The 21578-nt window shown below is 46.3% G+C and overlaps 1 protein-coding gene across 1 annotated transcript in view; it reads right to left on the bottom strand.

Annotated features, from left to right (window-relative positions):
* Positions 1–21578, bottom strand: part of LOC130368623 (dual oxidase maturation factor 1-like) — a 48206-nt gene that overhangs the window by 18923 nt on the left and 7705 nt on the right. The window contains exons 2-3 of the mRNA XM_056572556.1: positions 8931–9034; positions 1520–1685 (exon numbers count right to left, since the gene is read on the bottom strand). Coding sequence (XP_056428531.1) covers positions 1520–1660 — 141 coding nt within the window. The 5' untranslated portion in view covers positions 1661–1685; positions 8931–9034. The remainder of the gene's footprint in view (positions 1–1519; positions 1686–8930; positions 9035–21578) is intronic.

Raw genomic sequence — 21578 nt, 5'->3', positions numbered from 1 at the left:
GCGCCGCTGCCCGTTCTGTCCCCCTGACTATCGGTGCCGGCGCCCCATTGCCGGCGCCGATAGCCAGGGGGAGAGAAGGGGCAGCGGCACCGATTGCCGGCGCCGCTACCCCCGTTGCCTCCCCCCATCCCCGGTGGCATAATTACCTGGGTCGGGTCCACGCTGCTGCAGGCCTCCGGCGTGCGTCCCCTGCATTGTTGCTATGCGCTGCACGGCGCGGCGCATGATGTCAGTGCGCCACGCCGTGCATAGCAACGACGCAGGGGACGCATGCCGGAGGCCTGCAGCAGTGCGGATCCGACCCAGGTAATTATTCCACCGGGGATGGGGGGAGGCAACGGGGCAGCGGCGCTGGCAATGGGTGCCGCTGCCCCTTCTCTCCCCCTGGCTGTCGGCGCCGCTTCTCTCCCCCTGGCTATCGGTGCCGGCAGTGGGGCGCCGGCACCGATAGTCAGGGGGACAGAACGGGCAGCGGCGCCGATAGCTAGGGGGAGAGAAGGGCCGGCAGCAGGGCTCTAGACCCCAGGAAAGGCAGGGGGAGAGAAGCGGGCAGAGACGGCCTCTCTCCCCCTGCCTTTCCTGGGAGTGTATCGGCATATAACACGCACATAGACTTTAGGCTAAAAATTTTAGCCCGAAAAGTGTGTGTTAAATACGGTATATATATATATATATATATATATATATATATATATATATATATATATATATAGTTATACCTCCTAGAGTTACCTACCGATTTATCAAGGGCTTGGGCAATGCAGGTATTCCCTTATACTTTTGCCATTTTAGGGTATGGGCACACAGCAGAATTTTCATGTGAAATTCTGCAGAAGAATTCCACCGGAAATTCCACCATAAGTTACTGCCTATTGTTTTCAATGGGCAGGTCATTCCGCTGTGGAATTTCAGTTTTTTGCCATTCTGCAAAAACATAAGATCAATCTTATATTTTGTGGAATTCAATTGAAGTGAACGGGGCTTGAATTTAATTGGAATTCTGTGTTTAGAGAACACAGAATTCTGCCGCCGTTCCGGCGAAGTTGCAGTAGAATTCCACAATTTAAGCTTTGCTGAACTGAATTTCTGTGGAATTGCAAAAATTCCACTGTGTGAATTTACCCCTAGGCTATGTTCACACGCTGGAATGTCCACATGGAAAATCTTTATGCGGACCGCACAGGAATGCGCTGTCTCATAGACAGTTATGCATTCCGTGTGTAGTCTGCAGAAAGAATGAACATTTATATTCTTTCTGCGGACACGGCGTGGAATTTCTGTGCCGGAAACATCTAGCACGGAAATTCCATCATGTGCACAGAACAAAAGAATCCTGTTGAATTCAGCAGAATTTTCGAGCAGACATTCCAAGTGGAATTTCGCACAGAAATTCTGACGTGTGAACATGGCGTTAGTGTGTGTGGTCTAAGCCCTCCAATGGCTTATTGCTTAATGGACATCTTATAGATGTGGATATTAAAGATATTAAATGACGGCTGCATTGATGGCATTTTCTTACCAGTTTTCCTCTGATTCCAGGCAATATGACGATAAAAGTGGCAGCAGTAACCAGAGTTATTATAATGATCTGTACAATTCTGGTGTCAAACAGGAATGGTGTCCTCCACATGGAATAAAATGGGAAAACATCTGTTTGCATGATGACTTCCTATGAGCCAAGAGACCTGATAATAGAAAAATGAATATTTAGCAAAAACATGCACAATATATTACTGTATATTATGTGTGTGTGTGTGTATATATGTATATAATTGCAGTTGAAAAGCAAAATTATCATAAGCCAAATCCTATGCACAGTTGCTGGGGCATAAGTGCTCTACTGATATTAGCACCACCCATTATCACTCAGTCCAAGCTCTAAATAAATGAGACATATGGAAATTTCCTTTGCCAGATTTATTTTGTCTCTGAAAGCAAGAAGTTCGTGCACCGGATGTCTGGGGTGACGCAGCTGAGATCGCGGGGGTCCCCAGTGGCGAGACCCCCCGCGATCAGACATCTTATACCCTATTCTTTGGATAGGGGATAAGATGTCTAAGGGCGGAGTACCCCTTTAAGGACCAATGCCAATTTTTTTTAATTTTTTTATTTGACCTGTCTCATTTCAAGTGCTAACAAGTTTGGGATACTTTAACTTATCCAAGTGATTCAGAGATTATTTTTTTTTTCAAGACACACAGATTTATCAAAACCTCAGAGTAAAAGTGGTATAGTTGCCCATGTCAACCAATCAGATTGCTTCTTTTATTTTTCAGAGGCTTTTTCAAACATAAAAGAGGCAATCTGATTGGTTGCTATGCACCACTGCACAACTTTTGCTCTACACAGGTTTTGAGAAATCTCCCCCATTGTACTTTATGTTAGTGATCATTTTTTGTCAATAACTTTAGTTAAAATATGTGAAACATTCCAAAATGTGGCAAATTAGCAATTTCTTTTTTTTAAAGTTGACATTCTTTTGGAAAAGATAACCATTCTATATAAATTTGCTAATAATTCACATTTCCATTTATGTCTACTTTATGTTGGCAAATTTGGTTAATGTCCTTCTACTTTTAGTGTACGGTCCCACGTAGCAGCAAATTTTGCGCTGCATATTCTGCACTGAGCATACACACAGCCCTGTGTGTTCTGTGAGGTTTGGGGGCGGGGTCGCACATCACAGGCTTGCTGGCATGCTGGCTAACCCCAAACCTCGCCCACATATGCTGCATTAGTGCTATGTAGGACCATACCCTGAAGGACATCAGATAGCTTAGAAGTAATGCAGCAAATTTTCACATTTTCATGAAAATTTCAAAAGCAATTTTTCAAGGTATCAGTTCATTTCTAATGTTGATTGGAGAGGCCTGGATGCTAGCGACCCCTGTTATATTAACCTATTTTAAAAACTACAACCCTCAAAGAACTTACAACAGGATATAGAAACTTTCATAACCATTTAGGTTGTTCATAGAAATAAAGGAAAAGTTGGGTTGAAATTTAAAAATTTAAACTTTCTTGCACATTTCCAATTTCATAAATTTTGTGAATATTAAAATAAAAAAATCAACTAAATATTTATTACCCACAGTCTGCAGTTTTTTAGAAATATCCCATGTTATATCCCTCTTTTTATTATCGCGTTCATCACCATATTCCATTGACGGAACTATGTGTTCTGTCTTGTTTCTTGCGGAATGAGCTGCAGATTTTACTGATACTATTATGGGGTAAATATGATTTTTTGATCAGCTTTCAAAGGAAATCACTGTCTGACACTGATGACAACCATACTTACCTGATCCCGTTCTGTGCTCCCGTCCTCCCCCTATATTCCTTCATATCTTTCGTTGCAGGGAGGTCTTGATGCATGGACAAAGCATAAAATATGATGTTGGCCAGGTGCTCTGTGCCAGGTCCAGCAATTAAAGGGGTACTCCGCCCCTAGACATCTTATCCCCTATCGAAAGGATAGGGGATAAGATGTCAGATCGTGGGAGTCCCACCGCTGGGGACCCCCGGGATCTCGGCTGCAGCACCCACCTGTTGCGGCTTCCAGCAGCACTGGAGGCTCTCATCCTAATGCCTCCCAACCACGGTGACGTGAGATCTTGACGTCATGACTCCGCCCCCGTGTGATGTCACGCCCCGCCCCCTCAATGCAAGTCTATGGGAGGGGTGTGACGGCTGTCACGCCCCCTCCCATAGACTTGCATTGAGGCGCAGGGCGTGAGAGCCTTCAGTGCTGCTGGAAGCTGCAACTGGTGGGTGCTGCAGCCGAGATCCCAGGGGTCCCCAGCGGCAGGACCCCCGCAATCTGACATCTTATCCCCTATCCTTTCAATAGGGGATAAGATGTCTAGGGGCGGAGTACCCCTTTAATAACTGAGCAACAAGGTATACAGTGTTTCCTTTGCTACTTTAGTGTACCAGACCAGGGACCTCTGCCTTTGACATAAGTTCCTGCTCCTGTATGTATCGTCAAATCCAGATTGGCTCTTGAATCCAAAATAAATTTGAAATTCTTAGATTTCTTAGACTGTCTTAGAATTACGTTATGCTTACAGTCCAAGTGCTTAACCTTTTTGCCCAACATTTCTTTTCTCCTTTAAATGGTAAAGGAATTATATGTACTATTTATGGAATGATAACGTGACAGAAATAAATGAATCTCTCACTAGCTGACTAACAATGAGTCTCATTTTCACTCCCAGATTTTGTAATTTCCCTGTCTGCCCAATTAAGCCTCACCTGTGGGTGCCAGCATGTTTAATAGATAGCTTGCCTCATTTCCAGCAATGCACATTAAGTAACTTGACTTTTATGCACTTATAATTTCCTTCAGCAGACACCCTAAATCTATAAGTGTGATAAAGATAACTTAAAACCTCCCTGTGCTGTTTCATTTAAGGTGATAAAACTAACAACATGTGACATGAATCCGAAATGAACAAGAAAGCAATGCTCAACACACACACACACACACACACACAAAAGAAAACTAGAACATGTGCTCAGAGGGAGGGCTGGAGGCAATGAGACAATCCTCCTCCAATCCTCTGCTGGAAATCTAGTAACAGTAGGAGGGTGGACTATTCAAAGCACCATTTAAAAAAGTCACATGGACTTTTTTTTTTTTTTGCAGGACCAATAGTGCTTTGTTATAACATAAAATATAAACATGTTAACATAAAATATACTGCAAAACAGAAAGAAAAATGATCTGTGTGGTGAAATTATCCGCATCCTAAGATTCATTAATGTTATATTTTTATAGTTTTTTTTGTTTACTTAATTTTTTCATTCTCTTTAGGGGACTTTAATAAGCAATCATGAGCTACTTTATTTATGCTTCGCTAGTAAAGCCTTCCTATGGCAGTTAAAATTGTTAAAATAGATGACACAGGGTGATCTCTTTGCTGGCTATTAGTGGCAGCCCCCAGCTCCTGAAAGAAGCAGGGTTCCGTTAGGTACTCTGAGAAAGCCTTCACAGCGAAACGGCATTGGGGTCTGACGTGCTGCATTTGGTATGTGTCTGTGACTGAGGTACTACTCCACCAGAGTGCTGTGGCAAAATCTTTACATTGCTGCTTACAGGCGGATCTGTGTTAGGATGTGTTGAAGCTTTCTGCATAAATGCCCATAGGTCCTAGCATTGCCCAGCTCACCGGTTGATTAAGTATCCAGAAGATTTCTTGCTGTCTTCCTGCCATTTGTTTATATTCGCACAATTTTCTGGCTTTTCCCAGTTTAGTACTGTTCTATTGAAGTGTATATACTGCCTATATCTATTGCATGCTGCACTTAGGTAGCCTTATAGATAGCATATGTCACTTTAATATACATTTATTTTTGCTTCACACATACCATGTCCATGTGGCAGTCAGAATTTTTCTGATTGTCGCTGTCCCTTTTAAAATGTTTTTATCCATGTATTTCCAATAAAGTATGAATATTGTTAATTTATATTTAATGTCCTTGTCACAATGCCGGCTGGCAGGAGGTGGATCCTCTGTGCCAGAGAGGGATTGGCGTGGACCGTGCTAGTGGACCGGTTCTAAGTCACTACTGGTTTTCACCAGAGCCCGCCGCAAAGCGGGATGGACTTGCTGCGGCGGTAGTGACCAGGTCGTATCCACTAGCAACGGCTCAACCTCTCTGGCTGCTGAAGATAGGCGCGGTACAAGGGAGTAGACAGAAGCAAGGTCGGACGTAGCAGAAGGTCGGGGGCAGGCGGCAAGGTTCGTAGTCAGGGTGGATAGCAGAAGTACTGGTACACAGGCTTTTGGACACACAAAACGCTTTCACTGGCACAAGGCAACAAGATCCGGCAAGGGAGTGCATGGGAGGAGGTCAGATAAAGGCAGGGAGCAGATGGAAGCCAATTAAGCTAATTGGGCCAGGCACCAATCATTGGTGCACTGGCCCTTTAAGTCTCAGGGAGCTGGCGCGCGCGCGCCCTAGAGAGCGGAGCCGCGCGCGCCAGCACATGACAGCAGGGGACGGGAACGGGTAAGTGACCTGGGATGCGATTCGCGAGCGGGCGCGTCCCGCTGTGCGAATCGCATCCCCAACGGCCATGACAGTGCAGCGCTCCCGGTCAGCGGGACTGACCGGGGAGCTGCAGGGAGAAAGACGCCGTGAGCGCTCCGGGGAGGAGCGGCGACCCGGAGCGCTAGGCGTAACAGTACCCCCCCCCTTAGGTCTCCCCTTTTTTTTGTCCGGTGACTGCCTCCCCTGGGATGAGGACACCGGGAAGGAATGGATGGTTTCCTCAATGGCAGGCAGTACAGCAGGAGTGGGAATGGGGAGGGAGGGCAGAGGGCGAGGCCTGGCACGGGGCAGTGTGACACCAGGACGAGGGCCATGAGGAGGCACCGAGGCTTGCCTGAGTGGACTGGGAGGGGGGGAGAGGCATTTTCTGTGGCAGGCAGAGTCCCTAACGACCTTAGGGGGACCGGATACAGGAGGAACCACAGGGTCACGGCAGGGAGTACCGGGAAGCGGTTTAAGGCAGTCCTTGGAACAAGAGGGACCCCAACTCTTGATCTCCCCAGTGGACCAGTCCAGGGTTGGGGAATGGTGTAGAAGCCAGGGTAGTCCAAGGAGAATTTCGGAAGTGCAATTGGGAAGGACCAAAAATTCAATTTTCTCGTGATGAGGTCCGATGCACATTAGGAGGGGCTCCGTGCGGTAACGCACGGTGCAATCCAACCTGGCTCCGTTGACCGCGGAAATGTGGAGTGGCTTGACAAGACGGGTCACCGGAATGCGGAATTTATTCACCAAGGATTCCCGAATAAAATTCCCAGAGGCACCAGAATCCAGGCAGGCCACGGCTGAGAGGGAAGAGCTGGCTGAAGTAGAAATCCGTACAGGCACCGTGAGACGTGGAGAAGCCGACTTAGCATCAAGAGACGCCACACCCACGAGAGCTGGGTGCGAGCGTGCGTTTCCCAGACGTGGAGGACGGATAGGGCAATCCACCAAAAAATGTTCGGTACTGGCACAGTACAGACAAAGATTCTCTTCCTTACGGCGATTCCTCTCCTCCAGGGTCAGGCGAGACCGATCCACTTGCATGGCTTCCTCGGCGGGAGGCCTAGGCGCAGATTGCAGTGGAGACTGTGGGAGAGGTGTCCAGAGATCTAAGTCTTTTTCCTGGCGGAGCTCTTGATGTCTCTCAGAAAAACGCATGTCAATGCGAGTGGCTAGATGAATGAGTTCATGCAGGTTAGCAGGAGTTTCTCGTGCGGCCAGAACATCTTTAATGTTGCTGGATAGGCCTTTTTTAAAGGTCGCGCAGAGGGCCTCATTATTCCAGGATAGTTCAGAAGCAAGAGTACGGAATTGTATGGCGTACTCGCCAACGGAAGAATTACCCTGGACCAGGTTCAGCAGGGCAGTCTCAGCAGAAGAGGCTCGGGCAGGTTCCTCAAAGACACTTCGAATTTCCGAGAAGAAGGAGTGTACAGAGGCAGTGACGGGGTCATTGCGGTCCCAGAGCGGTGTGGCCCATGACAGGGCTTTTCCAGACAGAAGGCTGACTACGAAAGCCACCTTAGACCTTTCAGTAGGAAACTGATCCGACATCATCTCCAAATGCAGGGAACATTGCGAAAGAAAGCCACGGCAAAACTTAGAGTCCCCATTAAATTTGTCCGGCAAGGACAGGCGGAGGCTAGGAGTGGCCACTCGCTGCGGAAGAGGTGCAGGAGCTGGCGGAGGAGATGGTTGCTGCTGCTGTAGCTGAGACTGAATCTGCTGTAGCTGCGACTGGAGTTGCTGAGTCATGGTGGTCAAGTACGACAGCTGGTGATCTTGTTGGGCAATCTGTCGGGCTTGCTGGGCGACCAGTGTGGGGAGGTCGGCGACAACAGGCAGAGGAACTTCAGCGGGATCCATGGCCGGATCTACTGTCACGATGCCGGCTGGCAGGAGGTGGATCCTCTGTGCCAGAGAGGGATTGGCGTGGACCGTGCTAGTGGACCGGTTCTAAGTCACTACTGGTTTTCACCAGAGCCCGCCGCAAAGCGGGATGGACTTGCTGCGGCGGTAGTGACCAGGTCGTATCCACTAGCAACGGCTCAACCTCTCTGGCTGCTGAAGATAGGCGCGGTACAAGGGAGTAGACAGAAGCAAGGTCGGACGTAGCAGAAGGTCGGGGGCAGGCGGCAAGGTTCGTAGTCAGGGTGGATAGCAGAAGTACTGGTACACAGGCTTTTGGACACACAAAACGCTTTCACTGGCACAAGGCAACAAGATCCGGCAAGGGAGTGCATGGGAGGAGGTCAGATAAAGGCAGGGAGCAGATGGAAGCCAATTAAGCTAATTGGGCCAGGCACCAATCATTGGTGCACTGGCCCTTTAAGTCTCAGGGAGCTGGCGCGCGCGCGCCCTAGAGAGCGGAGCCGCGCGCGCCAGCACATGACAGCAGGGGACGGGAACGGGTAAGTGACCTGGGATGCGATTCGCGAGCGGGCGCGTCCCGCTGTGCGAATCGCATCCCCAACGGCCATGACAGTGCAGCGCTCCCGGTCAGCGGGACTGACCGGGGAGCTGCAGGGAGAAAGACGCCGTGAGCGCTCCGGGGAGGAGCGGGGACCCGGAGCGCTAGGCGTAACAGTCCTGGTGTGTTTAATGGGTATTTCTGTATATAAGTTACACACCGGCTGATGATTTTCTCTTTATATAGCCCAATTTTTTTGGATTGTACCTTTAATAAATGTAGCCTAAGCACATACACTGTTATAGTGAGTAGCAAAGGGTACAGCAGATAATGGGAAATGAATATTTACTACCTTATCAATCTCTTATGAGTCACTGAAACATCTAGATTAAAATATGCAAATATCTTTTATCATTTGTTTACCAGTGATAACCATCTAGTAGATTTTAGGCAAATGATTAAGTGGAGTTAGATTTACCTGGCTGAGCACTGTAAGAAATACTGTATGAAAAAGAGCTTACACCGGAAATAAAGGGAGTACGGGCAGGGATGGATCCTGTCTTCAATTTATGGTCATTTCTCCTGTAAAATACAAGTAAATATTGATTTACAGTGAACTTTGTGAATCATTGGTATTAAGGAGAAAAGTTATTGCTTGACTGTTTACACTGGACCTCTTACTTATCCACTAGAGCAATAGGGTATGCTTTACTAAGTACCTAAGAGAGAGGAAACACAGGATTTGTAAGGAACAAGTAATTTGGCATAAATACTAATGCACACACAGGGGTATATAAAGCGATAGTAGGGCCGCTATCATATAATAATGCACAATCAGTGTCCAATGCATATCTTAAATAATATATCCTATCTCAAGCACTGAACACACAAATAAATAGAAGTAGTAAAACATTGTTGATATACATTATTATTAACTGCTGCTGGTTATTTTAACAATACTATTTTAATGTACATATACATGTTTAAAAGGGTATTCCAGGCCAAAACTTTTTTATATATATCAACTGGCTCTGGAAAGTTAAACAGATTTGTAAATTAGTTCTATTAAAAAATCTTAGTCCTTCCAATAGTTATTAGCTTCTGAAGTTGAGTTGTTGTTTTCTGTCTAACTGCTGTCTGATGACTCACGTCCAGGGAGCTGTGCAGTTCCTATGGGGATACTCTCCCATCATGCACAGCTCCCGGGACGTGACATCATCATTGAGCAGTTAGACAGAAAACTTCAGAAGCTAATAACTATTGGAAGGATTAAGATTTTTTAATAGAAGCAATTTACAAATCTGTTTAACTTTCCGGAGCCAGTTGATATATATAAAAAAAAGGTTTTGCCTGGAATACCCCTTTAATTATCAACAACATGTTTCTATTTATTTGTGTGTTCAGTGCTTTAGATAGGATACACACACAGGGGTAGACATACCATATGAGCAACCATGTGTCTGCACTATTGCCCTGGGCCCAGTTTTGATGTAGTTTGAAGTACAGTTTTTAATGAAGCTTTTTGAGCCAGAGCCAGAAGTCATTCCAGCAGGGAAGAACGTTATAAGCCATTTCTTTAGATTTTCCCATTTTTTCTTTTGAATTCATTCCTGGTTTATGCCAAAAATACTCCACAATAAACTACTCCCAAAACATATGATTCCAGACTCAATGGGGGAGATTTATCAAAGCTGTCTATGTCCGCATCAATATAGACAAAACTACAGAGCATTAGGCCGGTCTATTGTGCGTCTAATTTATCAAAAGTCGCACGGCTCTTGATAAATTCTGTGCATGGACTTCGGGATCTATGGTTTAGACTGTATTTAAACCTGCTCCACCATGGTCTGACATTTCAGCATACTGTCAGCCGATGCGACTTGTCGCTGAAAAGTCGCTTTTTAGCAATTCAGCATCAATGCATTTTTCCGTCTACAATAGACTAGAATGCATCATGTTCTAAAAATCCTCTAAAGCAAAAGTTGCAGAAAAGTTGCAGATATTTAGACTGCGACTTTCTGTGCGACAAATTTAGACAGAAAAACCAGTCAAAATTCTTTGATAAATCTCCCCCAATCGGTAATTTCATACATTTTTTTAAAATTTTTATTCTTTCAATATGTTTTTTTTTCTATGAGAAATGTGGAGAATTTGATTAAATAATAGTTATATTTTAAATCACAATTAACATAAATGGCAGAAATAGTACCAGTGTTGTTCCTGGTTATAGAGGAAACAATTCTAATAGGATTATAGAAACATTTAAAGGGGTACTCTGCCCCTAGACATCTTATCCTCTATCCAAAGGATAGGGGACAATATGTCTGATTGCGGGAAACCTCCTCGATCACCTGCACGCCACCCCCGACATTCTGAACTTTTCATTCTGAACACTGGGTTCGGGGCCGTGGTTGTGATGTCACGTCCTCTCCATTCACGGTCCCAAACCCAGGTGGTGTGCAGGTGATCGTGGGGTTCCCAGCGGTGGGACCCCAAGATCAGACATCTTATCCTCTATCCTTTGGATAGGGGATAAGATGTCTAGGGGCAGAGTATCCCTTTTAAGAAAAAGAATATTTCATGTCTTGAGCAGGGGTTGATGGGATTCAGGACCAAACATAGAAATCATGCACCAACCTATTCAGCCCCGCTTCAGATATGGCATAGTATTGTATATCTATTTTTCCCAGAATGAGCAGAATTTGCTTATAATGACTTTAAGTAATATAATAATAAAAAAACACTTTCAAACAAAATAGGATATAGATGCTATGCTATTAATAGCCATCATACTTAGGGTAGTTAACATAATTAAATGCTACAGCCAAATTCCAATTAAGTGTATCCTGTAATTAGAACTTCATGAACTACTTCATAGGCTACAAATAAAACCATTAGCTAACCTACCACAAGCACTAGCACATATATTTTAAAGAGAATACATGGTATAGATTATTTTTTTTACCTAATTAAAGCCAGACACTCTTTCCTGATTTCTGTTATTTGAATTATTTTTAGTACATAATATGGAGGTTGGCATATTGCCTGAGCTGTTTTTATAGTATTTGGAGATATGCTTTACTGCAAGCCTTTTTTAGATAAGCAATAGACAGGAACTGTCTCATTGGAAAAGGCTTCTGGGCATGCTTCGTGAGGGGGAGGAGAAGGCTGAGCTCTATGCATCTAAACAGTGCTGTCACCTTTCACTTTAAAGGGGCACTCCACCCCTAGACATCTTATCCCCTATCCCTGCTGCACCCGGCGTTCATCGGGTGCAGCGCCGGAGTCTCGTGACGTCACAGTCACGCCCTGCTCGTGACATCACAACCATGCCCCCTCAATGCAAGTCTATGGGAGGGGGCGTGACGCCCCCTCCCATAGACTGCGTTGAGGGGGTGTGGGCGTGACCTCACGAGCGGGGTGTGACCATGACATCACGAGCCTCCTCCCTGCCTCGCCAGTCATCCAGCATGGAGCGAAGTTTTCTCCATGCACCGGATGTTTGGGGTGCAGTGGCCAAGATCACGGGGGTCCCCAGTGGCGGGACCCCCGCGATCAGACATCTTAACCCCAATGCTTTGGATAGGAGATAAGAAGTCTAGGGGTGGAGTACCCCTATAAGGCTTCACAGATCACTTTCTAGCAGCCTCCTCCTCATCATGACAGACAAAACAGGACGTCTCAGCTTAGTTTAAGGCCTAATGGTTAGATTTAAAATGAAATAAAAAATTTATATAGCAAAATGGAAGATTAGAAAAAAACATTGCCAACAATTCTTAAAAATATGTTTAACATACAAATTGATAAAAACAATAGGTATTTTCCTCATGACATGTTCTATTAAACAATACCTGGGACCATTATCTGATACCACAAGGCTGCCTAGAAAAAGTTGTCATAAAGAATTTTTCATTGCAAAATGTTACATATTTACTAACTGTTTCTCCCAAATCTGATTGATATTCTCATATCTGGTTGCTAGCAACTGGACGAGGCCTCTGCTACAGTAATGGCTTGTTTCTTACTACTACAGCCATTAGCTCCAACTCCCCTTTTCTATCTACATGCTTAGGCATAACGTTATTGTAGGCTCAGTGGTCAATATAAAGAAGGCGTCTGCAGTACTATATAGCTTGCTACCTCAATTTCTTTCATGTAGGGCACCTATTCTATGTTCCTGGTTCTTCCTAGTTCCTTCCTGTTTTGGAGACAGGGACCTGAGGATTATTTTGCAACAAAGAAGACACTTTTTTTTTTTTGCCTGATTAAAAGGTGTAAACAGGGCCATCTCTAAGATTTCAGGTTCCAGACTTGTCACTGTCCAATCAGATTTCCTTCCTGACACCAAATATGGTAAGCAGAATAAATTTTTTAGATCAGTGACCTACCTCCAGAAATCTAAACTACTAAGCTACAAAGGTTTCTAGGACCCTCTCACACCCATTAATAAATCTACCATTACAGCATTGTGTGGCAGAACTTTCCCCAGGCTCATTGCTCTTTCAGTAAAGAATTCTTGTCTATGAGGTACAATACCCATTTCTAATGTATTTAAAGGGTACCTCTCATCAAATAAACTTTTGATATATTTTAGATTAATGAATGTTGAATAACTTTCCAATAGCATGTTAATGAAAAATATGCTTCTTTCTATTGTATTTTTCCCGATCAGTCCTGTCAGCAAGCATTTCTGACTCATGCTGGAGTCCTAAACACTCAGAGCTGCCAGCCTGCTTTGCTCACAGCCAAACAGGCTGTGGACAAAGCAGGCTGGCAGCTCTGAGTGTTCTCCTTTGTGAACAAAGCAGACTGGCAGCTCGTAGTGTTTAGGACTCCAGCATGAGTCTGAAATGCTTGCTGCCAGGACTGGTAGGGAGACCCCTAGTGGTCATTTCTTCAAAGTGGAAAATTAAATAGAAAGAAGCATATTTTTTAATAACATGCAATTGTAAAGTTATTCTGCATACATTAATCTATAATATATTGAAAGTTTTTTTGATGAGAGGTACCCTTTAAGCGGTTCTCTGAAGCTGTAACATTAATAGCCTATTTGTAGCATTAGCTTGAAGGCCCATCTGTTTGCCAAAATGTACCTAAAGGACTGTCAGACAGTGAGAACAAAGATTATATGGCCTGATGAAACCAAGTTTGAATTTTATGGTCTCGATTCAAAATCTCATGTCAGGATGAAACCACCTGCCCTTTACCACCCATACAGTGAAGCATGGTGGTGGGAGCATCCCCCAGGATACAATCACAGCTATATAGAACCATATACATAAAACGTGTACTATAGTCCATAGCAATATAAGAATGTCGTGTCTGAAGTACTCCCCCCCCCCAATATTGCCTCAATTGAAAATGCCCCCAGATCTGCTGCAGATAATAGATAGCCAACACTAGTGTTCCAGCACCATCACTCATTAAAGAGCCCAGTAAAGAATGATTGGAGTTGTAGTCCTGACATAAGGGAAAACTCCATAGTACTGAAGAGAAGGTGGGCTGGCCTTAACCATGTAGAAACACAATTATGAGCATACCTCATGAATAAGGCTGTTAAGGTATGCTAGGAGTGTGGGTGTCCTGCTGTGCCACCTCCTCCTCCACATCAACACTCACGCTCTTCTGCACTCCTTCCCGATTCACTCAGAGTGCGTAATGTGCCACTTACTCCCCTGAATCTAATATCAAGACACGCTGTTACACCGAAATATAACAGCATCATACACCATGCCCCCTGAATATGATAGTAACAAACTGTGGCCCCTCTATATACCGTGCTGTATCATCTTATTCCCCTGGAGACTGGTATCTGCTCCCAAGGCTGTGGTCTCGGGAGTTCTAACAATATGATCTTTCTGTAGTTGTACTGAGAAGGTAAGGCAGGGCACATGTGTGCACCATGTAACACCCAACCTATTTCCTGCACTGCTACTCTGGACACAGTATACTGAAGACCTTGACAGGCAGTTTCCATAAACTAATGTTTACAACTCCATGGTGCCAGCCTGGTGTCCCTGCGACCGGACCCCCGCTATCAGACATCCCCTGTCGTTTGGATTGGGGATAAGATGTCTAGGGGCAGAGTACACCTTTAAGACCCACAATTTGGGGAACATTGTTATAAGCCATTCATTTTGTACAGGCTAATCTGCCTAGTGCTCTGCAGACCACAATGGTGTAACACTATTAGATTTAGGAGGAATGGTGTATGATGCTACTACAAGTAGGGGGCACGGTGGGATACTATTATATTCAGGGGGTATGTGTAAGGAGACTTCTTTATGTCTTTTTTTTATTTATTTTTCTAAAGCTGAATATTACAAATATAGATACAGAGTAACCCTACGCAAAAGTAATCCCAACCCTGACTACCTGACTAACATAAATCACAAAAGGTGAAATTTATCAAAACATGTGTTAAGGAAGAGTGGTGCAGTTGCCCATAGCAACCAATCAGATTGCTTCTTTCATTTTTTTAAAAGCCTCTGGAAAATAAAAGAAGCAATCTGATGGGTTGCTATGGGCAACTGCACCACTTTTCCTCTACACATGTTTTGATAAATCTCCCCGTAAATAACGTTGTATAAAGCATTGACCACTACTATTTATTGCACTTAAAGGGGTACTCCGGTCCCAAGACATCTTATCCCCTGTCCAAAGAATAGGGGATAAGATGTCTGATCGCGGGGGTCTAGCCACTGGGGACCCCCGTAATCTGACATTTAGCATCCACCTCTCACGCCCCCTCCCATAGACTTGCATTGAGGGGGCAGGGCGTGACATCACATGGGGCGGAGTCATGACATCATGATAATCCGTCCCCGTGGTCGGGAGGCAAAAGACTGAGAACCTCCAGTGCTTCCAGCAGTACTTACAGGTGGGTGCTGCTAGATTGCGGGGGGTCCTCAGCGGTGGGACCCCCGCGATCAGACATCTTATCCCCTATCCTTTGGATAGGGGATAAGATGTCTTGGGGTCGGAGTACCCCTTTATGTCTCACGTGTATAGGCATTTGCAGACTGCCTTTACAATGAACAAAGTATCTGTATTGACTTACAAGAAAAATCCTTTGACACATTTGCTGGAATTCCGGCATCTTTAAGACACAATAGGGCTTAATATATAGCAGTGGCAGCTGCATTATACAAGTCTGTTATGCACATAGATTGTAAAACAGACAGCTTTTTATTTAGCTGTGCAGAGATCTTAATACAATAAGACCAATAAGGATATTCACAGTCTGTGTGTACCCATTGGTTCTGTTGTTTGTAGAACTTTGTAGATACTTTTAAGGGTGTATGTTTTTTTTTTTTGTCTTAGAAGTGAATAGCCTTAGGGGTTTGTCTTAATGATTTCAGATTACACTGTACTCATCCTGGGGCATTTATGAAGCTTTTTACAGAGGCCACACACAGCTCCATTGACAGAAGATTTGGACCCTTGGCTGGCAGATTGTCAGGTTTGTGGCACCACAAACCTGTAGTTAACTGACTAAGCACATACTTCAAATAAATCAACTCTCCATATCAAAGCCCCAGGAATGAATACCTCAAAAGCCGGGATTTATGGATAACAGCTTGTTCTTTACTAGTGTTGCAAAACCAATATAACAGAAAAGAGTGATGATGATGATACAGAGTGAGAATATCACATTTGGTAGACACATTAGGTAGAGACTGGGAGTATGTCATTGTCGCAGTCCTTGAACATTGTCAAGAATATAGACTCGGGAATCGTTTGACTTGTAGTCCTCCTGAGTAGACAGGTTCTCTATTCCTAGTGGTGCGTTCGGGGCTCAAAGGCGTGCAGCGGTTCTGACCTGTATACACTGAACTTGCATGATCAGATTAGACACTTAAGACTTTGGACTTGCACTTGAGACTTGACTTGAAACTGACTTGACTTGACACTGAGTTGACTTGACTGTACTTCTGCTCCAGCAGCTATCCAAGTGTGAGTGCCTACTTCAGTGGTCTTCACTTAGGTATTCAGTGGTGAACTTTGCAAAGTCTCCCTCCCTCACCTAAGGACTTAGAGAAGGGAGACTGCAAGCATTGGACAGGCCGGCCTGGAGTATACCTGAACTTATTCTTTACTTTACTAGAGGGATCATCAGCTTTACTTTTGTCCATAAAGCATACACTTGTGTTTGTACTACCCCTGTAGTGGGACACACCAGAAAGGTTGCAGCTTGTTGCTTAGACCTGGAATATTGTAGTTGGAGGCAGACTCCTATTAAAAGTGTGAAAGCTGCTGTTAGGAATAGTTCCCTCACCAGTGGCTAGATCCTTACTAACTAACATGGGCTTTAGGTCCCTCCCCTGTCCCTGGGGACTGTAGTGGAGACAGGACAGCCCTTAGCTTTTAATTGGCTGAAGGGTGGACATGTGACATGTTACCAGCTTTCACAGTGAAGATAAGAATTTTGGGTACAGACAGTTAACCCATTTCACTTGTTGTCACGATGCCGGCTGGCAGGTAGTGGACCCTCTGTGCCAGAGAGGGATTGGCGTGGACCGTGCTAGTGGACCGGTTCTAAGCCACTACTGGTATTCACCAGAGCCCGCCGCAAAGCGGGATGGTCTTGCTGCGGCGGTAGTGACCAGGTCGTATCCACTAGCAACGGCTCACCTCTCTGGCTGCTGAAGATAGGCGCGGTACAAGGGAGTAGGCAGAAGCAAGGTCGGACGTAGCAGAAGGTCGGGGCAGGCAGCAAGGATCGTAGTCAGGGGCAACGGCAGAAGGTCTGGAAACACTGGCAAGGGACACACAAGGAACGCTTTCACTGGCACTAAGGCAACAAGATCCGGCAAGGGAGTGCAAGGGAAGTGAGGTAATATAGGGAAGTGCACAGGTGATAACCCTAATTGGAACCACTGCGCCAATCAGCGGCGCAGTGGCCCTTTAAATCGCAGAGACCCGGCGCGCGCGCGCCCTAGGGAGCGGGGCCGCGCGCGCCGGGACAGAACAGACGGGGAGCGAGTCAGGTAGGGGAGCCGGGGTGCGCATCGCGAGCGGGCGCTACCCGCATCGCGAATCGCATCCCGGCTGGCAGCAGGATCGCAGCGCCCCGGGTCAGAGGACGTGACCGGAGCGCTGCAGCGGAGGGGGAGAAGCGAGCGCTCCGGGGAGGAGCGGGAACCCGGAGCGCTCGGCGTAACAGTACCCCCCCCCTTGGGTCTCCCCCTCTTCTTGGAGCCTGAGAACCTGAGGAGCAGACTTTTGTCAAGGATGTTGTCCTCAGGTTCCCAGGATCTCTCTTCAGGACCACAACCCTCCCAGTCTACTAAAAAAAAATTTTTCCCTCTGACCTTTTTGGCAGCCAAAATCTCCTTGACCGAGAAGACGTCCGAGGAGCCGGAAACAGGAGTGGGAGGAACAGATTTGGGAGAAAAACGGTTGAGGATGAGTGGTTTGAGAAGAGAGACGTGAAAGGCATTAGGGATACGAAGAGAAGGAGGAAGAAGAAGTTTATAAGAGACAGGATTAATTTGACACAAAATTTTGAAAGGACCAAGATAGCGTGGTCCCAACTTGTAGCTAGGGACACGGAAGCGGACATATTTAGCGGAGAGCCATACCTTGTCTCCAGGGGAAAAAACGGGGGGAGCTCTTCTTTTCTTATCCGCGAATCTCTTCATGCGTGAAGAAGTCTGTAAGAGAGAATTTTGGGTCTCTCTCCATATAATGGAAAGGTCACGAGAAATTTCATCCACAGCGGGCAGACCAGAGGGCAAGGGGGTAGGGAGGGGGGGAAGAGGGTGACGGCCGTACACCACGAAAAATGGGGATTTGGAGGAAGATTCAGAGACCCTGAAGTTATACGAGAATTCGGCCCATGGAAGGAGATCTGCCCAGTCATCCTGGCGGGAGGAAACAAAATGTCGCAAATAATCACCCAGGATCTGGTTAATTCTTTCTACTTGTCCATTGGACTGGGGATGATATGCAGAGGAAAAATTTAATTTAATCTTGAGTTGTTTACAGAGAGCTCTCCAGAATTTAGACACGAATTGGACCCCTCTATCCGAGACAATCTGCGTAGGCAACCCGTGAAGACGAAAAATGTGTACAAAAAATTGTTTAGCCAACTGAGGCGCAGAAGGAAGACCAGGAAGAGGGATGAAATGTGCCATTTTGGAGAATCGATCAACGACCACCCAAATAACGGTGTTGCCACGGGAAGGAGGTAAATCAGTAATAAAATCCATACCAATCAGAGACCAAGGCTGTTCGGGGACAGGCAGGGGATGAAGAAAACCAGCGGGCTTCTGGCGAGGAGTCTTATCCCGGGCACAGATAGTGCAGGCTCGCACAAAGTCCCCAACATCCGTCTCCAGAGTCGGCCACCAATAGAAGCGGGAGATGAGTTGCACAGATTTCTTGATGCCCGCATGACCTGCGAGATGGGAGGAGTGACCCCATTTGAGGATTCCGAGGCGTTGGCGTGGAGAAACAAAGGTCTTTCCTGGAGGAGTCTGCCTGATGGAGGCAGGAGAAGTGGAGATCAGGCAGTCAGGTGGAATGATGTGTTGCGGAGGGAGATCAACTTCTGAGGCATCCGAGGAACGAGAAAGAGCATCGGCCCTAATGTTCTTATCGGCAGGACGAAAGTGAATCTCAAAATTAAATCGGGCAAAGAACAGAGACCACCGGGCCTGGCGAGGATTCAGCCGTTGGGCCGACTGGAGGTAGGAGAGGTTCTTGTGGTCGGTGTAGATAATGACAGGAAATCTTGATCCCTCCAGCAGATGCCTCCATTCCTCAAGTGCTAATTTAATGGCTAGAAGCTCTCGATCCCCGATGGAGTAGTTCCTCTCCGCTGGAGAGAAGGTCCTAGAGAAAAAACCACAAGTGACAGCATGCCCGGAAGAATTTTTTTGTAGAAGAACAGCTCCAGCTCCTACTGAGGAGGCATCAACCTCCAATAGGAAGGGTTTGGAAGGGTCAGGTCTGGAGAGCACGGGAGCCGAAGAAAAGGCAGACTTGAGTCGTTTAAAGGAGTCCTCTGCTTGAGGAGGCCAAGACTTGGGATCAGCATTTTTCTTGGTTAAAGCCACGATAGGAGCCACAATGGTAGAAAAATGTGGAATAAATTGCCTGTAATAATTGGCGAACCCCAAAAAGCGTTGGATAGCACGGAGTCCGGAGGGGCGTGGCCAATTTAAGACGGCAGAGAGTTTGTCTGGATCCATCTGTAGTCCCTGGCCAGAGACCAAATATCCTAGAAAAGGAAGAGATTGGCATTCAAACAGACATTTCTCAATTTTGGCATAGAGTTGGTTGTCACGAAGTCTCTGAAGAACCATACGGACATGCTGGCGGTGTTCTTCTAGATTGGCAGAAAAAATTAGGATATCGTCCAGATATACCACAACACAGGAGTATAACAGATCACGAAAAATTTCATTGACAAAGTCTTGGAAGACGGCAGGGGCATTGCACAGTCCAAAGGGCATGACCAGATACTCAAAGTGTCCATCTCTGGTGTTAAATGCCGTTTTCCACTCGTCCCCCTCTCTGATGCGGATGAGGTTATAGGCGCCTCTTAAGTCCAATTTAGTGAAGATGTGGGCACCTTGGAGGCGATCAAAGAGTTCAGAGATGAGGGGTAAGGGGTAGCGGTTCTTAACCGTGATTTTATTAAGACCGCGGTAGTCAATGCAAGGACGTAGGGAGCCATCTTTTTTGGACACAAAGAAAAATCCGGCTCCGGCAGGAGAGGAGGATTTACGGATAAAGCCCTTTTTTAGATTCTCCTGGACGTATTCGGACATGGCAAGAGTCTCTGGGGCAGAGAGAGGATAAATTCTGCCCCGGGGTGGAGTAGTACCCGGGAGGAGGTCGATAGGGCAATCATAAGGCCTGTGAGGAGGTAGAGTCTCAGCTTGTTTTTTGCAGAAAACATCCGCGAAGTCCATATAGGCCTTAGGGAGACCGGTTACTGGAGGAACCACAGAGTTACGGCAAGGGTTATTGGGAACCGGTTTTAGACAGTTCTTGGAACAAGAGGACCCCCAACTCTTGATCTCCCCAGTGGACCAATCCAGGGTTGGGGAATGAAGTTGAAGCCAGGGAAGTCCAAGGAGAATCTCCGAGGTGCAATTGGGGAGGACCAAAAGTTCAATCCTCTCATGATGAGATCCGATGCACATAAGAAGGGGCTCCGTGCGGAAACGTATGGCGCAGTCCAATCTTTCATTATTTACACAATTGATGTAGAGGGGTCTGGCGAGACTGGTCACTGGGATGTTGAACCTGTTGACGAGAGAGGCCAAAATAAAATTTCCTGCAGATCCAGAGTCCAAGAAGGCCACTGTAGAGAAGGAGAAGGCAGAGGCAGACATCCGCACAGGCACAGTAAGACGTGGAGAAGCAGAGTAGACATTAAGGACTGTCTCACCTTTGTGCGGAGTCAGCGTACGTCTTTCCAGGCGGGGAGGACGGATAGGACAATCCCTCAGGAAGTGTTCGGTACTAGCACAGTACAGGCAGAGGTTCTCCATACGGCGTCGTGTCCTCTCTTGAGGTGTCAGGCGAGACCGGTCGACCTGCATAGCCTCCACGGCGGGAGGCACAGGAACAGATTGCAGGGTACCAGAGGAGAGAGGAGCCGAGGAGACGAAACGCCTCGTGCGAACAGAGTCCATATCTTGACGGAGTTCCTGACGCCTTTCAGAAAAACGCATGTCAATGCGAGTGGCTAGGTGAATAAGTTCATGTAGATTAGCAGGAATTTCTCGTGCGGCCAGAACATCTTTAATGTTGCTGGATAGGCCTTTTTTGAAGGTCGCGCAGAGGGCCTCATTATTCCAGGACAACTCTGAAGCAAGTGTACGGAATTGTACGGCATACTCGCCAACGGAAGAATTACCCTGGACCAGGTTCAACAGGGCAGTCTCAGCAGAAGAGGCTCGGGCAGGTTCCTCAAAGACACTTCGGATTTCCGAGAAGAAGGAGTGTACAGAGGCAGTGACGGGGTCATTGCGGTCCCAGAGCGGTGTGGCCCATGACAGGGCTTTTCCGGACAGAAGACTGACTACGAAAGCCACCTTAGACCTTTCAGTGGGAAACAGGTCCGACATCATCTCCAGATGCAGGGAACATTGGGAAAGGAAGCCAC

Source organism: Hyla sarda, chromosome 4 (genome assembly GCF_029499605.1).
Source record: "Hyla sarda isolate aHylSar1 chromosome 4, aHylSar1.hap1, whole genome shotgun sequence".
NCBI classification, from domain to species: Eukaryota; Metazoa; Chordata; class Amphibia; order Anura; family Hylidae; genus Hyla; species Hyla sarda.
The sequence above is the reverse complement of the archived record's forward strand: the minus strand, read 5'-3'. Positions and strand labels throughout refer to the sequence as shown.